Here is a 21,184-nt window from a genome sequence, read left to right as displayed (position 1 = left end):
CATTAGTGTCGAAAGAAAGTTGCATTATCGAAAACCTCTGATTGGGAGTACTCCACTATAATCCAAGCACAAATAATGTATACCATATAACATCCTTCACGTGCTCGTTCAAATAGTAGTGTTTTGCATCTAATACAAATATTTCCATTCACATACTGGTGTTTCAAACATGCTGACAGGCGCCATCTATGGGTAAAGCCTACAGGATGTAGCCATATGAACATGTTACCGGTATACAAATAATGAATGGTAATGAGTTCAATAGTGCGAATATTTTCATGAGTTGAAAGATTAACATTTTATTCAACGAGGCGTCAGCCGAGTTGAATAGAATTAACGTTAATCTTTCAACGAATGAAAATATTTGCACCATTAAACGAATGAAAAACATTCATTATTTGTTTTATACAACATCGAAGAAGATCTAATAGAACGTTAATCAACAAATTAGTAAACTCCTTATATTAAAGATAAATTAAAGTTGGAGTCAAGCCTTCTCGATTACATTCAGATTGCCTTCGCGTCAGATACACGCAGGGATACGCGCGCGCACGGCTGAGAGGTACGCAGTCTGCATATAACCAAAAATGCACGACCGTGCAATATAACATCTATTGAATATCATGTGACCAACAATCCTCCAATCAAATGACAAGGATCCACGTAGGTATTGTATAATATATAATAATCTCAACACATCATGCCCTATTCTTCTTGTCCAAACAGCATACAGTATTCCATACATTTCACAAGTACATTACAAGGTGCATTAAGGTTTGTTCACATAGCTGCACTTAACATTGTTGAATCTTATAACACAGAGATAAGTAAGTACAATGTACATGTATCAAACCATCGGGGCTCACAGCTACTGTTTTTTTCAACCCCACTTGCTTTTCACTTAGGATTTAAAAAGATGCTGCAGGTTACTGTGGCATGTTTGAACAGAACCATTAGAAGTGTAAAATCACAAGAGTGTATCAAATATACATATGTAACTATATTCTATTATGCTATCCTTCCTACCCTTAATTTTTTCCTGCAAATAATAATTTTCGTACAATACATGTACATTGCATGCAACAAACAAAATTGGTGCGAGAAGTTTACATTGGACTATGTCTTCATGTGATTTAGAAACTAATTAAATCGTCTTAGGGACCTGTTTCCCCTTTATTGATTTCTTTTAATCAAATTGAATCATATGTGAATAATATGGGATGAACATTTCATATCATCATATTGTTCGAAGTGAAATTAACAAATAGCTGCTGTCAAGGTTTGCATACAAGAAACAAAATAAAAATGGCGCAAAATCTACATATTTGCACATTTCCGACAAAATAATAACTATGTATTAAGTCTCTTGTGTTGCATAAAGAAACAAATCAAAACATAATATGCTAATATAAAACAATAACATAAAATCTGTCTGTCAGAAATAAAAAGTAATGTGGAAATTCGCAGTTAAGATTGATAAAAAGAATAATATAATTTAAAAAACAGCATTAATACATACTTTTGTATGACAGAATGGCCAAAAATAACCTCTGGTTGAAAAAAAAAAATGCAGAAATGAAAAACTAAACACAATGTACAGACAATTTATCTCTAATGGTGAAAGCAACATATTTGGGTGACATATGCTTTATCCAATGTTCTTTTTAAAAGCAAATTTGGTTAACTTTATGATATATTTTAAGATACATATTTTTGATTAATTTTATTGATATATAAGTTGTTGCAGGAGATCAATAAAAGATTGTTGGACTGAATGAATGATCCCCTGCAGAAAGTAGTTGTTTTCACTAACGTTTTAATTACATTTTGCATGTATTTTAAGTTCAAGCTAATTCACAGCGAAATGTATTAATTTTTTTACTTTAGACAGGTATTTTTAACTTGCATAATTTTTTTTCTCTCTTTGCACCAGTTCTACACGTCATTGCATCTGTAAATAATATTTTTTAAACATTTATTTTGCACTAAAAATAATGAAACGTGATATTTGGATTTTCTACTTGCATACTTCTTTTAAAAACAAAACAAAACAAAACAACCACAGACAGTTACATGGTCATGTTAATATAAGGGGGTGAATGCATGTTATATAATATGATGGTTGAAATGGCTGAAGGAATGAAGAGATATATAAACAGAGCCTGAAATGGAAAAATATATATCTTTAAGTGATTCATAACGTATTTATTTCCCATACATTTAACTCAAGAAGTGTTTTCATAACAAACAATACCTTCTGATAACAACTGCATTAGAACACAAAATCATAACTAGTCACCTCTTTATGGAAATCTACGTTCTAAAGAAGATGCATAAATTATACGAGCCAATTTTGCAACAAGCAAGGTTTTTTATTTATATAAATGGAACAATAACTGTAATGCTGAAAACTGTCCATGATATAGTGAAAGACAATACCCGTAATAAGGAATGATAAAATTTAATACAATGAAAGAATATATATTAATGCACATTCCCATTACAATGTCAGCCACAAACAAACGCAGTTTAGAATTTTTTGAACTCACGAATCAGCCACTTATGATAGAAATGAAAAGAAGTGGGTCTAGAATGGAATACCAGTAGGTTGATAATCCAACTTGATCTTTCACGTGTTTTTTGTTATTACATACCCTTCAAATAATTCACCAACATAACATTTAACAATATACAACTTAACTGTTTAAACATACATGTAACTTGAATACCTGAATAACTGAATACAAAAAACACCAATATACACCCGAAATAGTAATGATGTGATGTCAACCAGTAATTGAAATACACTGTAGTACAATAGACAATAGTACAGCAGACAAAAGTACTTTATATTCGTGCCTACATAATGACTATGTTACCGATACATGGACATGAAAGTATTATTTTCATTATACAGATTTCATGCTTTTTCAAGATCAGTGAGAATAAAATTCCCCAATCAATTTGATAAGATTTCTTTTCAACCCTATATTTTTTACATCTCTGATTAACAACAGAGTACCAAAGTCCTCCAAGGGCTCATACCGCTGAAATAGTCATGTACACCAAACTTGTAACAAATATATACAGACAAATTCTGTAACACTGAGTACCATTTTTCACTACCATTATCTGAAGATGTGAAAAACATTATTACAGCGATTGTAAATATCTCAAAATCTTGAAAATGAATGCATGGCCTTCAAGAGACGGATGAACATAAGTAAACGGTGGTATTAAAACTGGACAAGACATCACTTCACAATCATTTGAACACCAGCATCATACTGTAGGTGAACAAATATTAAATTGTTACCAAACTAATGGAGACTGTACAGAAAGAAATAATCATGAACACCTGTTTATTAACAACAACTAGAACAGAAGTAAAGAACCATAATTTGTACCGTAAGCAATTACATTTGTAGTTTTGTGCACATGCTTACAACAAAATACAGGGAGCTTAAATTAATCCTCCAGTCATGAACACTCTAGATCAAAATATCTTTCTCCATATCTTTTTTTACTGTCAACAAAAACAAAACCTTTCCATCTACTGATATTTCATTTCTAAAAACACGATTAAAAAAAAAAAGTTGACACTAAGTGGTAAAAAAGAAGCATCAAAGCCATGACACACCTCCTGCCGTGCATGTAGCGACTTGAATTTACAATTGTTTGTTACAATGCTGATACAAACTAATCTACTGCCACTGAAACAGCAAAAATATCCACTCAAGCCAAACAATTGCCTGGTAAGGTTGAGTAGGGTTAAAATACCTGAATATCATAGGAACACATGGAAAATGGAGAAAGATGACAATGATACTGATTATGGATTATGAAAGGTGGTAATGGTACACGTACTGTATTAAAAGTAGTAACATTGGTTTGCAGCATTTTTGTCTGCTTTTTTGCCAATTCTAAGAAATTTCCAAGAGAGTAACTTCAAAGTCCATTTCTGAGCTCAAATTACCATCTCCTGAAAGTTTACACCCAAGATTTGAAAATTGGATACAATGCTCTGCGTTCAGAGTATGAGATATCAAAATAGATGCGATTAATATTGGTACCAAGCAAGGTGCCATTTTTAGTACTTTCGCTTTTTAAACATCTCATTTGGCAAGCTGAACCATTTCTAACAGGATTGCAAACCAATGCTACCACTTAAGTACAGCAAGGGGCATAACTGAAGCCCCTATCCTACTCCTCAATGCTCCTCTGCCTTCTCCTTCTCCAATTACAGATACATGCCATTGATCAGGTAGTCTGCATCATGAGCGCTGGTCTTGAGGCGTCCATAGCGCAGTCTCTGGTTCATGTAGCGCAGACGACATCCTACCATCAGGAGGAGACAGACGGTGATGACCAGGCCAATGACCAGGGGTAAGATAGCACTGCTAGGAGGGGGCATTCCGCTACCACCATGGGACTCGTACACCATCTGTGCAGGTTGATAAGGGAGTGGGAAGGGGGGGGGGGAGGAGACAGAAAACATTAAGATGTGAAATTCTTTACATCAACTTGTTTTCTCTCTATTTACACTTACATGTTCATAGCTACCCCTGGTGCATTTCCAAGAGTTAGTAGGAAAGGCCTATTAAGGGTCATAGCAACTCCACATTCCTTTATTCCTTCCAGGCAAAGTGCAGCATACTTTTTCCTTAGTTCATATCACATGTCTTCATTGTTTTTATATTTTGAATCCCAAATAAATAATAATAGTAATAATAATGTTTTGCTCATTGAATTTATGCTGTTCTTCCACAATCTAAAAGGGTCATAAAAATCCAACACCGATGACACAGAAGAGTGGTACACACCTCAACCGTATTCTCGTTGCCTTCCTCTGTTAGTACGTTAGTATCATTCACCTTCACAGCATCCTTGGCCTTCCCATCAGTCACCTCTTCATTGGGCGGAGCCACCACAGTCACGACCGCTTCAAGCTCTGAAACATCCTTGCCATCATTGCCAATAGGAACAGGAGCTGAGAGAAAAAAAGGTCATCAGCAACGTCTTGTCAATAAAATAAATAATATCAATAGCATTTTTTTTTCCACATGAGAAGAAGTTAAATAATAAACTGATTCATCGAACTATTTCTGCCTATTCCATATAAATGCATATGTGTTTTGGAAAGACGCTTATAATAGTTCTGACCTGCTCAACAATGCACCAACCAGAAGGATACTAACACACTACTATAATTTGCAAAAAAAGTTGTCTTGAATGCCATTTTTGGTCATAAAGGGTTAATAAAAGCCCCAAAATATACTAATTGTCTCTCCATTATGTATTAACTCTAACCCTCCCCCTCCCCCCCCCAAAAAAAAATAAATAAATAAATAAAAATCTGTCCAAAAACAAAAACAAATCTTTTTCAGTCTCCAATATAGGAAATTACTTGATTGAGCTCACTGAGAAAACCATAAAAAATAACTGTTATGAACTGCAACTCAATAGCAAATTTAATGGCTGCTACAGTTGTACATGTAAAAAGCTGCTGACGGCAAGATGACAAATGAACTCTACTTTCTCTACAGCATAGCTGTGCTACCAAATGATAAACACTGCTACCTGTCTTCTTGAATATTTTTATGATTTATCAGCATGTAATTATTCAGAGCATTATGATTGGCTTAGCTACTTTTTCATTGACCACATTTTTTTTCTTCAAAATTAGTAAAAAAAGAAAGTGGTAAAACATTCAGCAACAGATAAATGATAAAGAAATTTGAATGAAATTAAAAGTAAATGAGGAATCATAAATAATGTGTTTATTAGTAAGAGACTAAGAGTACAATGTAAATTATGCAAAATAGGACACGTTATGGTTCATCGTAAAAAATAAATGTAACACTGTAATTGATGAAAAAAATTAGTACATGAAGGGATACATGAAGCTACATTAAGCAAAGAAGCTACATGAAAGCACAAAGCACACTAAAGCATACCATAAATAGCAATGCTGTTATGCAGCATATTTTTTGTAATGTAGTCCCCTAAAAAAAAAAGTTAGTCTACATGTACATGTAACATGTGTTTGCATGGAGACTAAAGTATACAGGAGCACTAATGAATAAAACAAATTGCAAACAAGATGATTATAATAAAAACAAATAATTAAAAATGGGGTACAATTGATAATAAGGGTGTGATATAGAATGAACAGTCCATTACCTTGGGTAACAACAGCAAGACGGATAGAGGAAAGGGTGATGGTTGGAGTGGGGATAGAGTTAGGAGGTGCCAGGGCAATGTTAGCTATACCATTAAGCTTGTGCCCTTTGGGGTGGGGTCTACTCTTGGACGGAGTCACGTAGGAGGGGCGATTCCTGTTGCTGTTCTGGAAAGAGAGGTCATTGTCGACAACGACTGTTTCATCGGGAACGCTGCTGGAGTAGTCATAAGGCCAGGTATTCCACAGGCCTGGCAAGGGCGACAGGAATTGGTGGGTGACCACAATAGCGGAAGAACGATAGTGATGTGACAAGAGACAAAGAGAACATGAGTATACTGTGGTTATTTACTGGTGCAAGAAAACAAAGGAGGTGCATACTATTCAATAACAATATTTCTTATACTAGGATATTACAGAAAAAGAGATTAACACAAGGCAATCACTGCATGATATCAAAACATCTGAGGTATAAAAATGCTTATCCATAATCCTGCAAACATATCAAGATGTGCATTAAAACATGGATACATGTACATGTATGTATTAGAGTATATCCATGATCAGAAGTCATCATTTTCCAATGCACATTATAAAAGGTGAGGAACAGGCTACATCAAATATATATTTAACAGAAAAAGAATCTAAACTAAGTGTTCATATCATGGTTTATCTACTGTATGCGCTTTAAAAAGGATCTGGTTATTCTTAAACCAGTGAATATTGAGTTACATTAGAAATTTGCAATACCAATTACAATTTTTTTTTCTTAAAGATTAATATTATGTACATTGTTTTTTTGTTGTCTTATTAAAATTATAATTTACAGCACCAGCAGTTTTTCCCCAGGTCTGAAACAGTTTTATGATTGTACATGTACAAGTAAATGTATATTTGTAGAAAAAGTTCATTTGCCTGAGAAAATAAAGGTAAAGTATTAGCAAAGTTACAGGTACAGGTATATTGAATATTGTTGTACAAAACATGTAAAGTGAACCATCAAACAAGCATCTTGAAGAATCTGCAAGAGAAGAACTAAAATATATTGATTAAACTAACCAATCTTCTATGATATAGAATACAGAGAAAACAAGCAACAACATGAAATGTAATGTCAGAACATATTTACAAAGGAACATTGCTTCAAAGTAGAAATGACTGAAGTTCTGAACAGTAAGTTTACAGTTGGTCTTCTTGAATTACTAAAAAGTCTGAAATATATTCTTAGTATAATTTCTTACTTACATGTAGAAGCTAATTCAAAGAAATATAAAATAATACTTTTAAATTTTTTTTTTAATTTTTTTTTTTACTGTAAGCAGTATACCGGTAGGCACAAAATCAAAAATATAAAGAAAATAACAATACATAGACATGTACATGTAGTCATGTACACACAAAAGATAAAAGTATTTTTCAGATATGATGCAAAACAACAACAAAAAAAATTAACACGTAAATCAATGGCAACTGCATGAAACAAAGGTCCTATAATCCTATTCATAGTTTTCACTGAGCTCTGTGTTATAGATACAGGTCTACATGTTACATGTATTATGTTTACATCATCATTTTAAAAAATGCTACAGTTTACCACTGCATATGATCTGAATGAGACTTGATGCATCTACTGTACATGTACAGTACATGTACATGTACATAGATTTGAGTAATTTACTGAAACACAACATGAAATTTCCTACTTGCATGCCCTTTTCCCTTATAAGGGCTACAAACATTTAAATTTTTGGATTATGGAAGCATGTTCATTTTCTGTTCTGAGTAAATGTATTAAACTTCAACTTCAGCAAAACATGAAATATTGTAGAATTCAAAATAGAAAGAATTATGTTTAAGACATGATCCTCTGCATTCAAAATTGCAATTACCAGTAAATGAAGCACCACAAGATCTCTTCATAAATTACATGTGGCTTACCAAAGCCATGTTTTAGTTGTGGCCTGTTATGAATTAAGATTTATATTTGTCTAGGAACTGGATGCCATTTGTCCAAAGTATGTCAGTGAGGTAAAAATAGAAAGGCAAACTTAGCACAGTAAATATATAGCATAGATACAGACAGAACAGACGTGCTTGCACTACTATTTTGAGAACACGATAACAAAGAAATTGTGGGATGCACAACTGAAAACCTGTGGCAAGGGAGAGTGCACACTACATGTAGACGATATGTACTGCAGACAATATGACAGAGGATTGACTGGTAACAATGCAGCACAAATATGTATTACCACATGTATCCATCAACGCATGCAAGGACTACTCACTGTTGTACCGAGACCTTGTCTTTGCATCATTGCTTGGGAGCTTGTCTCCTCTGTGATCTGCAGGAATGTCAGACACCTTGTGGTACCGTCTGCCGTTATCGTAGACATCCGTGTTCGTGTCGTACCTGTTTGACTTGTCATAATTGGTTTCGTGTACGGGTACTCTGTAGGGGTTGTTCTTTGCCTGATGGTTAGAAGCACCCTGAGGGTTTCTACCACCATATGAGTCCTGTCTGGTCCTGTCTGAGGGCCATTTGTTATTCTGTGTTTGCTGGGACCTGTGATCTTGGGTCTGTCCATAAGGCTGGTAGTAATAGCTGTAGTAGTCACTGTTGTAGCCATATCCTGGTCCCAGACGGGGTTCTGAATTAGACACACTAGTCCTAACAGGTGGCTGGGTTGGTGGGCGAGGTTTGGGAGGCTTGTTTGGGAATCCCCAGTTCTTGGTCCCATCTCCTCGAAGGGGAGGACTATCCTGCCTGTCCTGGTCTTCATCTCTGTAAGGATCATTTCTGGGTGATCCTACGTCAACAGGTGGCTTCATACCCATATCATGGTCGCTAACTATCTTCCGATCTATCGGGTCATAGTCCGCGACTCTCTGTTGGGAGGCATCCCTGTCTTTAACATCTGAAAGATGGTTGTTGACTTCATATTTATCCTCTCTTCCCCTGTCTTCTTTCTGCTCATCCATTTCATCAACTCTGCCATTGATGTCATGTGTGTTGTCATTCCCATCCACTCTATAATCGCCTGTATTCTTGTCATACACATACTTGTCAGCATCCTCTTTATAATCTGGCATCTTTGCCCTCTGAGGAGGTTGGTAGGCATCATCACCTCTCAAGTCCCCCGTCTGGTATTCTTCTCTTTCCAGATTTCTTGGTTGTGTGTCAACAGGGCTTTTTTGCTGGTTTTCTGGCCTTGACTTCAGAGTTTCTTCTTCATCTCCTCTTCCTCTTTCCACCTCTTCATCTGCTTGTTCTCCATCTAAGACATCCCCAAACCTACTCTTTCCTCCATCTGACTGGATTTCATAGCACGTTGCACCATGGCACTCCAGTTTTGGAAACCGGTCTTGATCCTTGTCCTCATCAGGTTCTAGGTTCCCTAAAGCTTGTGGCAACCTTCCCCTGCTTTCATCCTCCAGCCTGATCTTCATGTCAGAAAGTTCCCTCTCTCGATCGCCCTGGTCTGTGTCTTGTATGCTACTCTGATCCCCGTCACCATCCTCTAATGGCGATTGGTCATTCAGTTGGTCAGCCAGAGTCTGATCAGCTTCTCCATTCAGAGATGGACCAGGTTTGACATCACCAGAATATTTATTGGGCATGTTAGGTGGATTAGTAGGAGGCATTAGAAGAGACTGGGGCAGTTTCTGGTCTGTAAGATTATGGAATGTTAAAGGGATTAAAAATGTGTTAATGACCAATGTCCGATGACACCTGTATTACATGTAGGAAAGGCATGGTTAATGTGCACACAGATATAGCCCAATTGATGCAAAAATTGCTGCAGACATGGAAGAATTGTATCATGATTTCAAAAGTCTTCAATTTTAAAGTTTTACACAACATGTAGAGAAAATGAGGCAATTACATAAACAAGATAAATTATTGCCAGCTTTACATTCTAATAGGCTATAACTTTAGGCTATAATTTGTCAAATTATTCTCAATTACCATTCCTATTTTCCTGTACATGCACAATGTTATATGATGCTTGCAGAAATAAATGTACAACTGAATGTACATAATACATTAACATGTACAATATAGGAAACAGTAGCTGTAATATAAACTATTGCTCTTTCCTGTTTTCTAATGTCCAATAACATAAGATGAATGGTATGGTATAGTCTTATGATTTGCAGGTGGATAAGGCATACATGTACATGTAAGTCTTATGATTTGCAGGTGGATAATGCTTACAGGTACTGTACATGTAAATGTACCTTTCGTGATGAAGTACACAATAATAAGAATACTTAGCCCTTTCTCACCATCTGTCTGCATGTTTTGACCAGCATCAATCTGTTCTGCTGGAAGTGGATCTTCTGCACTACATCGGTATTCATCAGAACCATCATCACAATCAACCACAGAGTTACAGATGTACAGTTCATTGATGCACTGCCCAGAATCACACTCAAAGTAACCATCTGGGCAAGCTGGAGTATGTTCTGTAAGAAGAACAAAATTGAAGATATACATGTACATGTATTGTAGATTTCAAATTTTGTTTCCATTATTATGGGGAAGGCCATACTGATAGTGAAATCAAGCTGCTTCTAAAAAGAGCAGAATAATGACAGAAAGGTTCAGAAAAAGATCCATACAAATTGTAGGAAAATCTGAAAAAGGAGAAAAAAGGTAAAATTTATACTGAAGAATTATAACTGATTATTGATCAACACAAACTTGCCACTTACAACTCTAGGACAAACTTCACTTACAAGTACAATGTACAAGTTGAAATAGCTTAAATTTTATTCGGCTTTGATAATTATGAAAAGTAAATATTTGACCATGGTTGTTGATTAAGGAATTAATGAAGCAGTAGTAAAAATATATGTGTTTGAAATTTTGAATTATACGTCTACATGTAGACTTCAAGAATCACAAAAGTTTTTGTTGAGAAATTTACAAGAAAATGAATACAAAACAAATTGAGAGCTACATGTAAGTAAGTGCAAGTACAGACTACAGGCATCATTAACATCAAAATTAAGGCAATCCTTTCTCCTAGTACTTTGAACAAAGTGAAGCATGAACATTTTAAGTTAAAGAAAGAAATATTTTCTACACTACATGCATGCATAAATAATCTGTTATGGTAACTCTGAAGTTGTCTGCCAGTCCACAGTATGCTCTTTTACAATTTACATGTAGTTAGTCACGTCATCAAATATATTTTTTGTAATACATTTTGAATTGAATTGAATTGAATTTGATGAAACAAATAACTGTTTTCTAGAAAATTAGCAAATTATTTGAAAGTAAGAGATCCCTTCTTACCAATGGGTGTCAACGTCAGAGGTGGTGCTGGCTTTGAAGTTGTTTCTATTTGCTGAACAGGTAGGACTCCTTCTCGATCTATATCCAGTATTGCTGTCGTCATTGGATCAGGTGCATATCCTTGAAATCCTCCCAATGCCTTCATCATACTACTAATGTATCCAAGATGGTACGTGAACAAGCAACGATTTTCCCCATTTTTACCCTCTGGTCGGCAAACAAAAAGAAAGCAGTTTGTATCCTCGCTCCTGTATGCTTCCCCAACAAAAATGGTAGTGTCACAATTTTCTTTCAAACAGCACTGCTCCAAACAAACGTCAAATGTTCTTACCGATAAGGCAGCAACAAAACTTGCACCATTGGTTTTTGAGTCTTTTGTTCTAATAATATAATTCTGGCTGATTTCATAGTCAGCTTCCCTTGTGCAACTTGGAAGAGGGTCATCTTTTCGATCGTTGTCTGTATATAAGTTCGATGATGAGCTGCCTTTCTTCCCGACGTGTCCATTGTCATATCCTTGCCCGTCCACGGGCAAGTAGCCAGCCGCCAGCTCGACACATACACTCGCGACAACAGCAAACGCGACACAAAATGACAGCTGCATTGTCAAGATTGTAGACTACTTCATATAAAAAAATGTAAAGATTTCATAAGCTTAAAATACGCTTTCTATGATTTCATAACTCCACTCACTGTAAAAATGCCTTATAGAAGCTCAATTAGCTCAATTCCTGCCATATTTCTGCCATTTTCCACTGCTGTCTCGGCGATCGTCGACTAGGCCTACTCGGAGTCGGGCTAACTCGGCCCACGGGACTACTCGGCCCAGCTGGAAAAACTGGGCCGAGATGTCCCGACCTGATTAATCGATCGAAAGATACCAATGTGTATATGTTTGTGCTCTTTGTGACTTAATAATGCCCTTTCCAACCTAAATCTTTAATGGAATTGTGTTAAATGATACTAATGAAGACAATCTATGACTTATCTTTAGGTAAAATGACAAAAAAATGACATTTCGGACAATTTACTCACAGCTCGCAATCCGCATTGCCGCACGTACATTAAATGTGCGTTGTATCTACTCGGACCACTGAAATTCGAGCAGTGTTTTTGTCGGTAAACCACTGCAAAAATATCATTTTTATCTCGTATGAAGGTCTATTTTTTTATTCCTGACACAGATTTCATTATTGAGAAGTCAAATATAGTACATTTTAGACGAGATGGTTGATGTTTGTTCACATTCTTTCGTCCTGGCCGTAAATTAGCAGACTACTGCCTAGTGCTACCGCAGCAGCTCGGCTCAGTGTGCAGCTAGCCGTACAGCGCCGCCGGCCGGGTCGGCGGGGGAATTCACTGACTCGTGCCGGGCTGCTGCACTGCATTGCATGATTGTACTGCCCAATTTGATCGAGTGATGTGTGAGTATAACTAATCAAAGTAGATCTATATCTACTGTATTATCATTATTCATTCCGAGTAGAATATCCAATTTGATTTAGTGAGTAAACTAGACCTAGATCTATATCTATACACCATTATCATATACTAGATTAGTCATTCAGAGTAGAATATTCGATTAATGAAGGAATGGAATTTTTCTTCTTCATAATCAGATAATCATATTTTACTCCTAAAAGTTAAAGACTTGATAAATAGCTAGATCTCTCGTAAGGGCCTAGCCTAGTACTGTAAGAGAAGTTAGCTGAAGAATCGCCTTCTTTTTTTTATTTTGGAGGGGCAGGCGCGTAGCCAGGGAGGGGGGGGGGGGGGCAGTGGGGGCGGTCGCCCTCCCCCCCCCCCAAAAGGAAGAGGACGTAGGAAGAAAAAGGATTAAGAGTCGAGAACGGTACAACGAGTCGTCTTCTTTCTCTAATTATTTAATGAAACATCAAAGCTTTCGCGCTTTGCGCGGGAAGGGGGACGGAACTGAATTCAGATAAGGATAAATAGTCGAGAACGGTACAACGAATCGGGGTCCAGACAACTCGCCACAAAGACAACTCGCCCCAAGACAACCCGCCACTATACCCTGGACATCCCGCCACAATACCCTGGACAACCCGCCACAATACCCTGGACAACTCGCCACAGCCTTTTCGGACAACTCGCCACACTTTTTCCCATCATGATTTCTAGATCTAAAATGAAATGAAATTGTCATTTTTCATGATTTTCGTGCTTTTATAAACACAGTCACTACAAAGAATAAAGTTGATTTCCCTTGTAACAATAATATACTTTTGATCTAGAGGTCTATAACAGCTGCATTTTTCTGTCCCAGAATTTTTTTAATGGTAGGATACTGGAAGCACTGGCGTACTGATAGGGGGGGGGGGGTGGGCAGTTGACCCGCGAAATAAAATTGGAATGTGGTTTATTTCTAGATTTTCTGGGTTAGTTTTGTCAGAGGCGGCATTCTTGGTTTGGGGGGGGGGGGGGGACACTGTGCCCCCACTTTTCCAGGTTACCCTAAAGTGCCCCCTTATCCTTTGTACATGTCCTTTTCCCTTCTGATAATTTTTAATGGTAGGAATTCATGGTAGGAATTCATGGAAGGATAGGCCTACTGGAAGCACTGGCGTACTGACGGGGAAGGGGGCAGTTGACCCGCGAAATAAAATTGAAATTTGGTTTATTTCTAGATTTTCTGGGTTAGTTTCGCACTTTTGCCCACAGTCAGAGGCGGCATTCTTGGTTGGGGGGGGGGGGCACTGTGCCTCCACTTTTTCAGGTTCCCCTAAAGTGCCCCCTTATCATTTTGTACATGTCCTTTTCCCTTCTGATAAGTGCCTACTTTTCTTTCTCAGATGTTTTAATTATAATGTTACTCATAATTACATAAAAGAACTTTTCAGTCTTTCTTCATTAAATTGTCTTTAATATTCGTCATGTAATTTTTCAAATGGGACCTTCTACTTTTTTGCTCGCTTGCTCGAAAATCGATATTCAGTCCATCACACCAAATTGCGAAGTACGTTGCTTAAACAATAATGTTGTTCCACGTAAAGAAATAAACAAATATTGATGTCATTCGTGGTAATGTATTCACAATCTTAACGAAGGCGTAGGCCTTTATACAAATATCTAAAAATGGTTTTTATTATTGTTGATGTGTCCCTTTGTAGGTGCCCCTTTTTCAGAAATCCAGCCATTCTTGCGATCATAGGCGCCAGAAGTAGGGGCAGGGGACTCGCCCTCCTCCCAACGAAAAAGTGTGTGTGTGTGGGGGGGGGGGGGGGTGGGGGTCAAAACGAATTTCCACTCCCCCCCCCCCCCCAAAAAAAAAAAAAAAAAAAAAAAAAATCAGCAATAAAGCAGTATAATTGATTACTATTTAGTAACCAAAAAGAACATACAAAAATAATAAAACCTAAATTGAATCAATTTGAAATGATATTCCATTCAAAGAATTAAATTTCATAATTAAATTTCAATTTACATGACATGGGGTGGAGATGATGAGAGGGATGGAGACAATGTGAGAGATGGAGATGAGAGGGATTGGTGAGGGATGGAGATGATGAGAGGAATGGAGACAATGAGAGGGATGGAGATGAGAGGGATTGGTGAGGGATGGAGATGATGAGAGGGATGGAGACAATGAGAGGAATGGACATGGTGAGAGGGACGGTGATGGTGAGAGGGATGGAGATGATGAGAGGGATGGAGATGATGAGAGGGATGGAGATGATGAGAGGGATGAAGATGATGAGAGGGATGGAGATGGTGAGAGGGATGGAGATGATGAGAGGGATGGAGATGATGAGAGGGATGGAGATGATGAGAGGGATGGAGATGATGAGAGGGATGAAGATGGTGAGAGGGATGGAGATGGTGAGAGGGATGGAGATGATGAGAGGGATGGAGATGATGAGAGGGATGGAGATGATGAGAGGGAAAGAGACAATGTGAGGGATGGAGATGATGAGAGGGATGGAGACGATCAGAGGGATGGAGACAATGGGAGGGATGGAGATGATGACAGGGATTGGTGAGGGATGGAGGTGATGAGAGGGAAGGAGACAATGTTGATGATGTAAGGGATGAAGACGCTGTTGATGAGAGGGATTGGTGAGGGATTGAGACGGTGTGAGGAATGAAGATGATGAGAGGGATGGAGATGATGAGAGGGATGGAGACGGTGTGAGGGATGGAGACGTTGTGAGGGATGGAGACAGTGTGAGGGATGAAGATGATGGAAGGGATGGAGATGGTGACAAGATGGTGAGAGGGATGGAGACGATGAGAGGGATGGAGACGGGATGGAGACGTCTCCATCCCTCTAATCATCAATATCGTCTTCATCCCTTACATCATCAAAATTGTCTCCATCCCTCTCATCATCTCCAATTCTCCATCCCTCACATCGTCTCCATCCCTCTCATCATCTCCATCCCTCACATTGTCTCCAACTCTCCATCCCTCTCATCATCTCCATCCCTCACATTGTCTCCATCCCTTTCATTATCAATATCCTCTCCATTCCTCTCATCATCTCCATCCCTCACCAATCCCTCTCATCATCTCCATCCCTTACATCATCAACATTGTCTCCATTATGTATTATGCCACGTTGTGGAAATGCAAGTTTATTTTTGTATTCATTATTTATTTATAGTATGTACATATTTACAGGTACACAAGATCAGATATAAATTTGTTAACCCCCAGCCCCCCCCCCCACCCCCCCCCCCCCCCCCCCCCCCCCCAAAAAAAAAAAAAATTGTAACATGCCTTGTGTTGTGGTATTGGTACGTATTATTTCATATGCAATTTACAAGGCAAAAAAAATCTAAATAAAGTTAAAACAATTAAATAAAATGAGGACATGTTTGAAAAACACACATAATAGCAATAAACATTATTTGTTTACGACTCCAAGATACAAATTCCAACAATATGACGTCAAGCTGACTCAAAATAACAATTAATAAGCAGGTGTAATCGTGTTTTAATTTTATGCCACGTTGTGGTAATGCAATTATGTTTTTTTATTTATTATTTATTCATAGTATGTACATATTTACAGGTACACAAGATCAGATATAAATCTGTTAACCCCAGCCCCCCCCCTCCCCCCCCCAAAAAAAAAAGTTGTAACATGCAGAGACCAGTACAGATGACACGCCACACCATTCCTTGTGTTGTGGTATTGGTACGTATTATTTCATATATTGAAGTTACAAGGCAAAAAAAAACCTAAATAAATAAACAAAGTTAGAACAATTAAATAAAAATGAGGACATGTTTGAAAAAAAGATTAAAAAGGGCACTTATTCAAGATTATTTCAAGATTTATGAGAATGGAAAATGGACACTTATTGCAAAGGAAAATGGGAACATGCCGAAGGAAAAGGGGCACGTGTCAAAAATAAAAAAGGGCACACGTCAGAGGTGAAAAGGGGGAAGGGGCACTTTTACTAAGTAATAGGAACACTTGTCAAAGGAAAAGGGGCACTTTTGGGGTATCTGAAAAAGTGGGGGGGGGGGCACTGTGCCCCCCTGCCCCCACCCCCGGGAGGGCCGCCTCTGCCCCTGCCCCTCCATGCACCGGCACGTCATTGCAATATCATGTCTTAATTGCTTTGCTTTGTATATATCTCTTTGATTCCCAGAAAAAGGGAACAAAAAGGAGATTTTTTTGGTTTGTTTGGGGGGGGGGGGGGTTGGTGGGGCTGCATTATTTATACAAAAAACTTGAAGCCAATACCTTCTTTTCGTAGAATTTTTTTGAAGCAGCCCCCTCCAAAAAAATAAGGCGATTTTTCAGCTCACTGAAGAATCTGCTTAGAGTACAATATATATGTCTGATTAATGAAGGAATGGAATCATCTCCATCCCTCTCACCATCTCCATCCCTCTCATCATCTCCATCCCTCTCATCATCTCCATCCCTCTCACCATCTCCATCCCTCTCACCATCTCCATCCCTCTCATTGTCTCTTTCCCTCTCATCATCTCCATCCCTCTCATCATCTTCATTCCTCTCATCTCTTGTTCTTTTTGGTTACTAAATAGTAATCAATTATACTGCTTTATTGCTGATTTTTTTTTTTTTTTTTTTTTTTTTTTGGGGGGGGGGAGTGGAAATTCGTTTTGACCCCCACCCCCCCCCCCCACACACACACACTTTTTCGTTGGGAGGAGGGCGAGTCCCCTGCCCCTACTTCTGGCGCCTATGATCGCAAGAATGGCTGGATTTCTGAAAAAGGGGCACCTACAAAGGGACACATCAACAATAATAAAAACCGTTTTTAGATATTTGTATAAAGGCCTACGCCTTCGTCAAGATTGTGAATACATTACCACGAATGCCATCAATATTTGTTTATTTCTTTACGTGGAACAACATTATTGTTTAAGCAACGTACTTCGCAATTTGGTGTGATGGACTGAATATCGATTTTCGAGCAAGCGAGCTAAAAGTGTAAGGTCCCATTTAAAAAATTACATGATGAATATTAAAGACAATTTAATGAAGAAAGACTGAAAGTTCTTTTATGTAATTATGAGTAACATTATAATTAAAACATCTGAGAAAGAAAAGTAGGCACCTATCAGAAGGGAAAAGGACATGTACAAAATGATAAGGGGGCACTTTAGGGGAACCTGAAAAAGTGGAGGCAAAGTGCCCCCCCCCCCCCAACCAAGAATGCCGCCTCTGACTGTGGGCAAAAGTGCGAAACTAACCCAGAAAATCTAGAAATAAACCAAATTTCAATTTTATTTCGCGGGTCAACTGCCCCCTTCCCCATCAGTACGCCAGTGCTTCCAGTAGGCCTATCCTTCCATTAATTCCTACAATTAAAAATTATCAGAAGGGAAAAGGACATGTACAAAGGATAAGGGGGCACTTTAGGGGAACCTGGAAAAGTGGGGGCACAGTGTCCCCCCCCCCAACCAAGAATGCCGCCTCTGACAAAACTAACCCAGAAAATCTAGAAATAAACCACATTCCAATTTCATTTCGCGGGTCAACTGCCCACCCCCCCCCCCCCCCATCAGTACGCCAGTGCTTCCAGTATCCTACCATTAAAAAAATTCTGGGACAGAAAAATGCAGCTGTTATAGACCTCTAGATCAAAAGTATATTATTGTTACAAGGGAAATCAACTTTATTCTTTGTAATGACTGTGTTTATAAAAGCACGAAAATCATGAAAAATTACAATTTCATTTCATTTTAGATCTAGAAATCATGATTGGAAAAAGTGTGGCGAGTTGTCCAGGGTATTGGGGCGGGTTATCTTTGTGGCGAGTTGTCTGGACCCCGATTCGTTGTACCGTTCTCGACTCGTTATCCTTATCTGAATTTAGTTCCGTCCCCCCCCTTCCCGCGCAGAAGCTTTGATGTTTCATCAAATAATTAGAGAAAGAAGACGATTCGTTGCACCGTTCTCGACTCATAATCCTTTTTCTTCCTACGTCCTCTTCCTTTTTCTTTTTTTTTTCTTTTTTTGGGGGAGGAGGGGGGCGACCGCCCCCACTGCCCCCCCCCCCCCCCCCCCCCCCCTCTGGCTACGCGCCTGCCCCTCCAAAATAAAAAAAAAAGGCGATTCTTCAGCTCACTTCTCTTACAGTACTAGGCTAGGCCCTTACGAGAGATCTAGCTATTTATCAAGTCTTTAACTTTTAGGAGTAAAATATGATTATCTGATTATGAAAAAGAAAATTTCCATTCCTTCATTAATCGAATATTCTGCTCTGAATGACTAATCTAGTATAATTATGATAATGATGTAGCTACAGTAGATATAGATCTAGATCTAGGTCTATACCGTCTAGTTTACTCACTAAATCAAATTGGATATTCTAGTACTCGGAATGAATAATGATAATACAGTAGATATAGATCTAGTTAGGGTCCATGGTTATACTCACACATCACTCGATCAAATTGGGCAGTACAATCATGCAATGCAGTGCAGCAGCCCGGCACGAGTCAGTGAATTCCCCCGCCGACCCGGCCGGCGGCGCTGTACGGCTAGCTGCACACTGAGCCGAGCTGCTGCGGTAGCACTAGGCAGTAGTCTGCTAATTTACGGCCAGGACGAAAGAATGTGAACAAACATCAACCATCTCGTCTAAAATGTACTATATTTGACTTCTCAATAATGAAATCTGTGTCAGGAATAAAAAAATAGACCTTCATACGAGATAAAAATGATATTTTTGCAGTGGTTTACCGACAAAAACACTGCTCGAATTTCAGTGGTCCGAGTAGATACAACGCACATTTAATGTACGTGCGGCAATGCGGATTGCGAGCTGTGAGTAAATTGTCCGAAATGTCATTTTTTTGTCATTTTACCTAAAGATAAGTCATAGATTGTCTTCATTAGTATCATTTAACACAATTCCATTAAAGATTTAGGTTGGAAAGGGCATTATTAAGTCACAAAGAGCACAAACATATACACATTGGTATCTTTCGATCGATTAATCAGGTCGGGACATCTCGGCCCAGTTTTTCCAGCTGGGCCGAGTAGTCCCGTGGGCCGAGTTAGCCCGGATTCGCCTACTCGTAGTTTTTTTTACTTGTTTTCTTTTTTATCATATAGATTTTCGAACTGAGAGGGAGCTATACCAAATTTACCGAGAGCTAGAGCACGGGTAATTTTTTTAATTTTTTTATATTTTTAATTACTCCAAATCAAAAGCGTTTAAGAGCCCAATTTTGTTAGAGTTAGGTGTTCTAACACAAGGTTTCACGACGGTAATGCAAATTTCATGATCCAATCCTGTTGAAATGTTCCGAAAACTTTGTATTACCTATAAGAGAATTTACTCTGACTTATTTCCGTAGTACTATGCTGTGCTCGAAAAGTCATGCAAACATGTACTTTTTCTTCATATTTCATATATTACCCCGTCTTTAGACTGATTTTTTGCTCGAGGGCAAGAATGGAAAGTTATCAAAAAACACTTTTCAAACTTTATTTTCAATGAAATGCCACAATAAATCCCAGTCATAAATGCAAAAATGTTAAAATCGAAATCCCAGGCTTGCATTTTCCTTGAAATTACATAAAACTGGATTTACATAAAATTTTAGACATTGGGAAAGGTTAATGAAGGAAACAAATGTTGAAAATCTCTTCCATAAATCCAGGGAGGGGGTGAGTGATGAATCCCAGAGACTAGTGTAGTTTTATACTGACATGCTCAGTTAGGAGCCGTGCAGCGCTAGCCCCGAAAGCCCCCCCCCCCCCGAATTTCAACCGATTATATCTTATTATTAGATGAAAATAATTATTATTCGGTTTTAAGCACAATCTTATAATAAAAATGCATAGGACCTTTATGTTACTCAGATGAAATAAACTTTTCACGCAAGCGTAGCGGGCGAATTTTGAAGAAATTCGAGAAAATATTACCCTCAGTCGCTTGAGTTTAGGGGCACATGTCATGAGTGCAATGAGGAATATAATGTTTCAGGGGAGATGAGGGGTAATACAAACAACTTTTTGTACCACGTATGGAGCTTATGTATCTTTATATATATATATATATATTTTGTTTAAATGGCATTTAAATTTCAAATGTTTAATGCAGTTGCCTAGAGATTAAAATTCCTTCACCGTCTAAACCTTCGTATTCATGATTGCCTTTGCATTCTACGACTTTAAAAAGGGCACGGGGGTAAAATAATGATAAATTGAAAGATGCCTCTTTTAGCAATTAAGTAGAATA

At 38.0% G+C, this 21,184-nt stretch overlaps 1 protein-coding gene across 4 annotated transcripts; it reads right to left on the bottom strand.

Moving 5' to 3' along the window:
• Nucleotides 1-1,337: 1,337 nt before the first annotated feature.
• Nucleotides 1,338-12,274, bottom strand: LOC100891701. Of its 4 annotated transcripts, none has more exons than XM_030998332.1 (6): nt 11,487-12,274; nt 10,472-10,651; nt 8,470-9,852; nt 6,184-6,432; nt 4,824-4,990; nt 1,338-4,444 (listed from the first exon to the last, which is right to left on the bottom strand). In XM_030998332.1, exons 1-6 carry the CDS (start codon nt 12,088-12,090, stop codon nt 4,241-4,243), a joined length of 2,787 nt encoding a protein of 928 aa, XP_030854192.1. In that variant the 5' UTR covers nt 12,091-12,274; the 3' UTR covers nt 1,338-4,240. The 4 variants fall into 4 exon arrangements, with proteins under 4 accessions (XP_030854192.1, XP_030854193.1, XP_030854194.1 ...); XM_030998333.1 differs by having other exon boundaries at nt 4,875-4,990; XM_030998334.1 differs by having other exon boundaries at nt 6,274-6,432.
• Nucleotides 12,275-21,184: the final 8,910 nt, after the last annotated feature.

This window comes from Strongylocentrotus purpuratus, unplaced genomic scaffold, assembly GCF_000002235.5.
Source record: "Strongylocentrotus purpuratus isolate Spur 01 unplaced genomic scaffold, Spur_5.0 spur5_scaffold_5, whole genome shotgun sequence".
NCBI lineage: Eukaryota > Metazoa > Echinodermata > Echinoidea > Camarodonta > Strongylocentrotidae > Strongylocentrotus > Strongylocentrotus purpuratus.
Note: the sequence above shows the minus strand (reverse complement) of the source record. Positions and strands in the feature narration are given on the sequence as shown.

Bases quoted from the DNA above. Each gene is read 5' to 3' on its own strand.
- LOC100891701 (XM_030998332.1), bottom strand. From the start codon at position 12,090: ATGCAGCTGTCATTTTGTGTCGCGTTTGCTGTTGTCGCGAGTGTATGT. The intron at 6,433-8,469 runs GTGAGTAGTCCT...CGCCCTTGCCAG, and splicing joins GACAAGGTCTCGGTACAACA to GCCTGTGGAATACCTGGCCT. The intron at 4,991-6,183 runs GTAATGGACTGT...TTTTTCTCTCAG, and splicing joins TCTTGCTGTTGTTACCCAAG to CTCCTGTTCCTATTGGCAAT.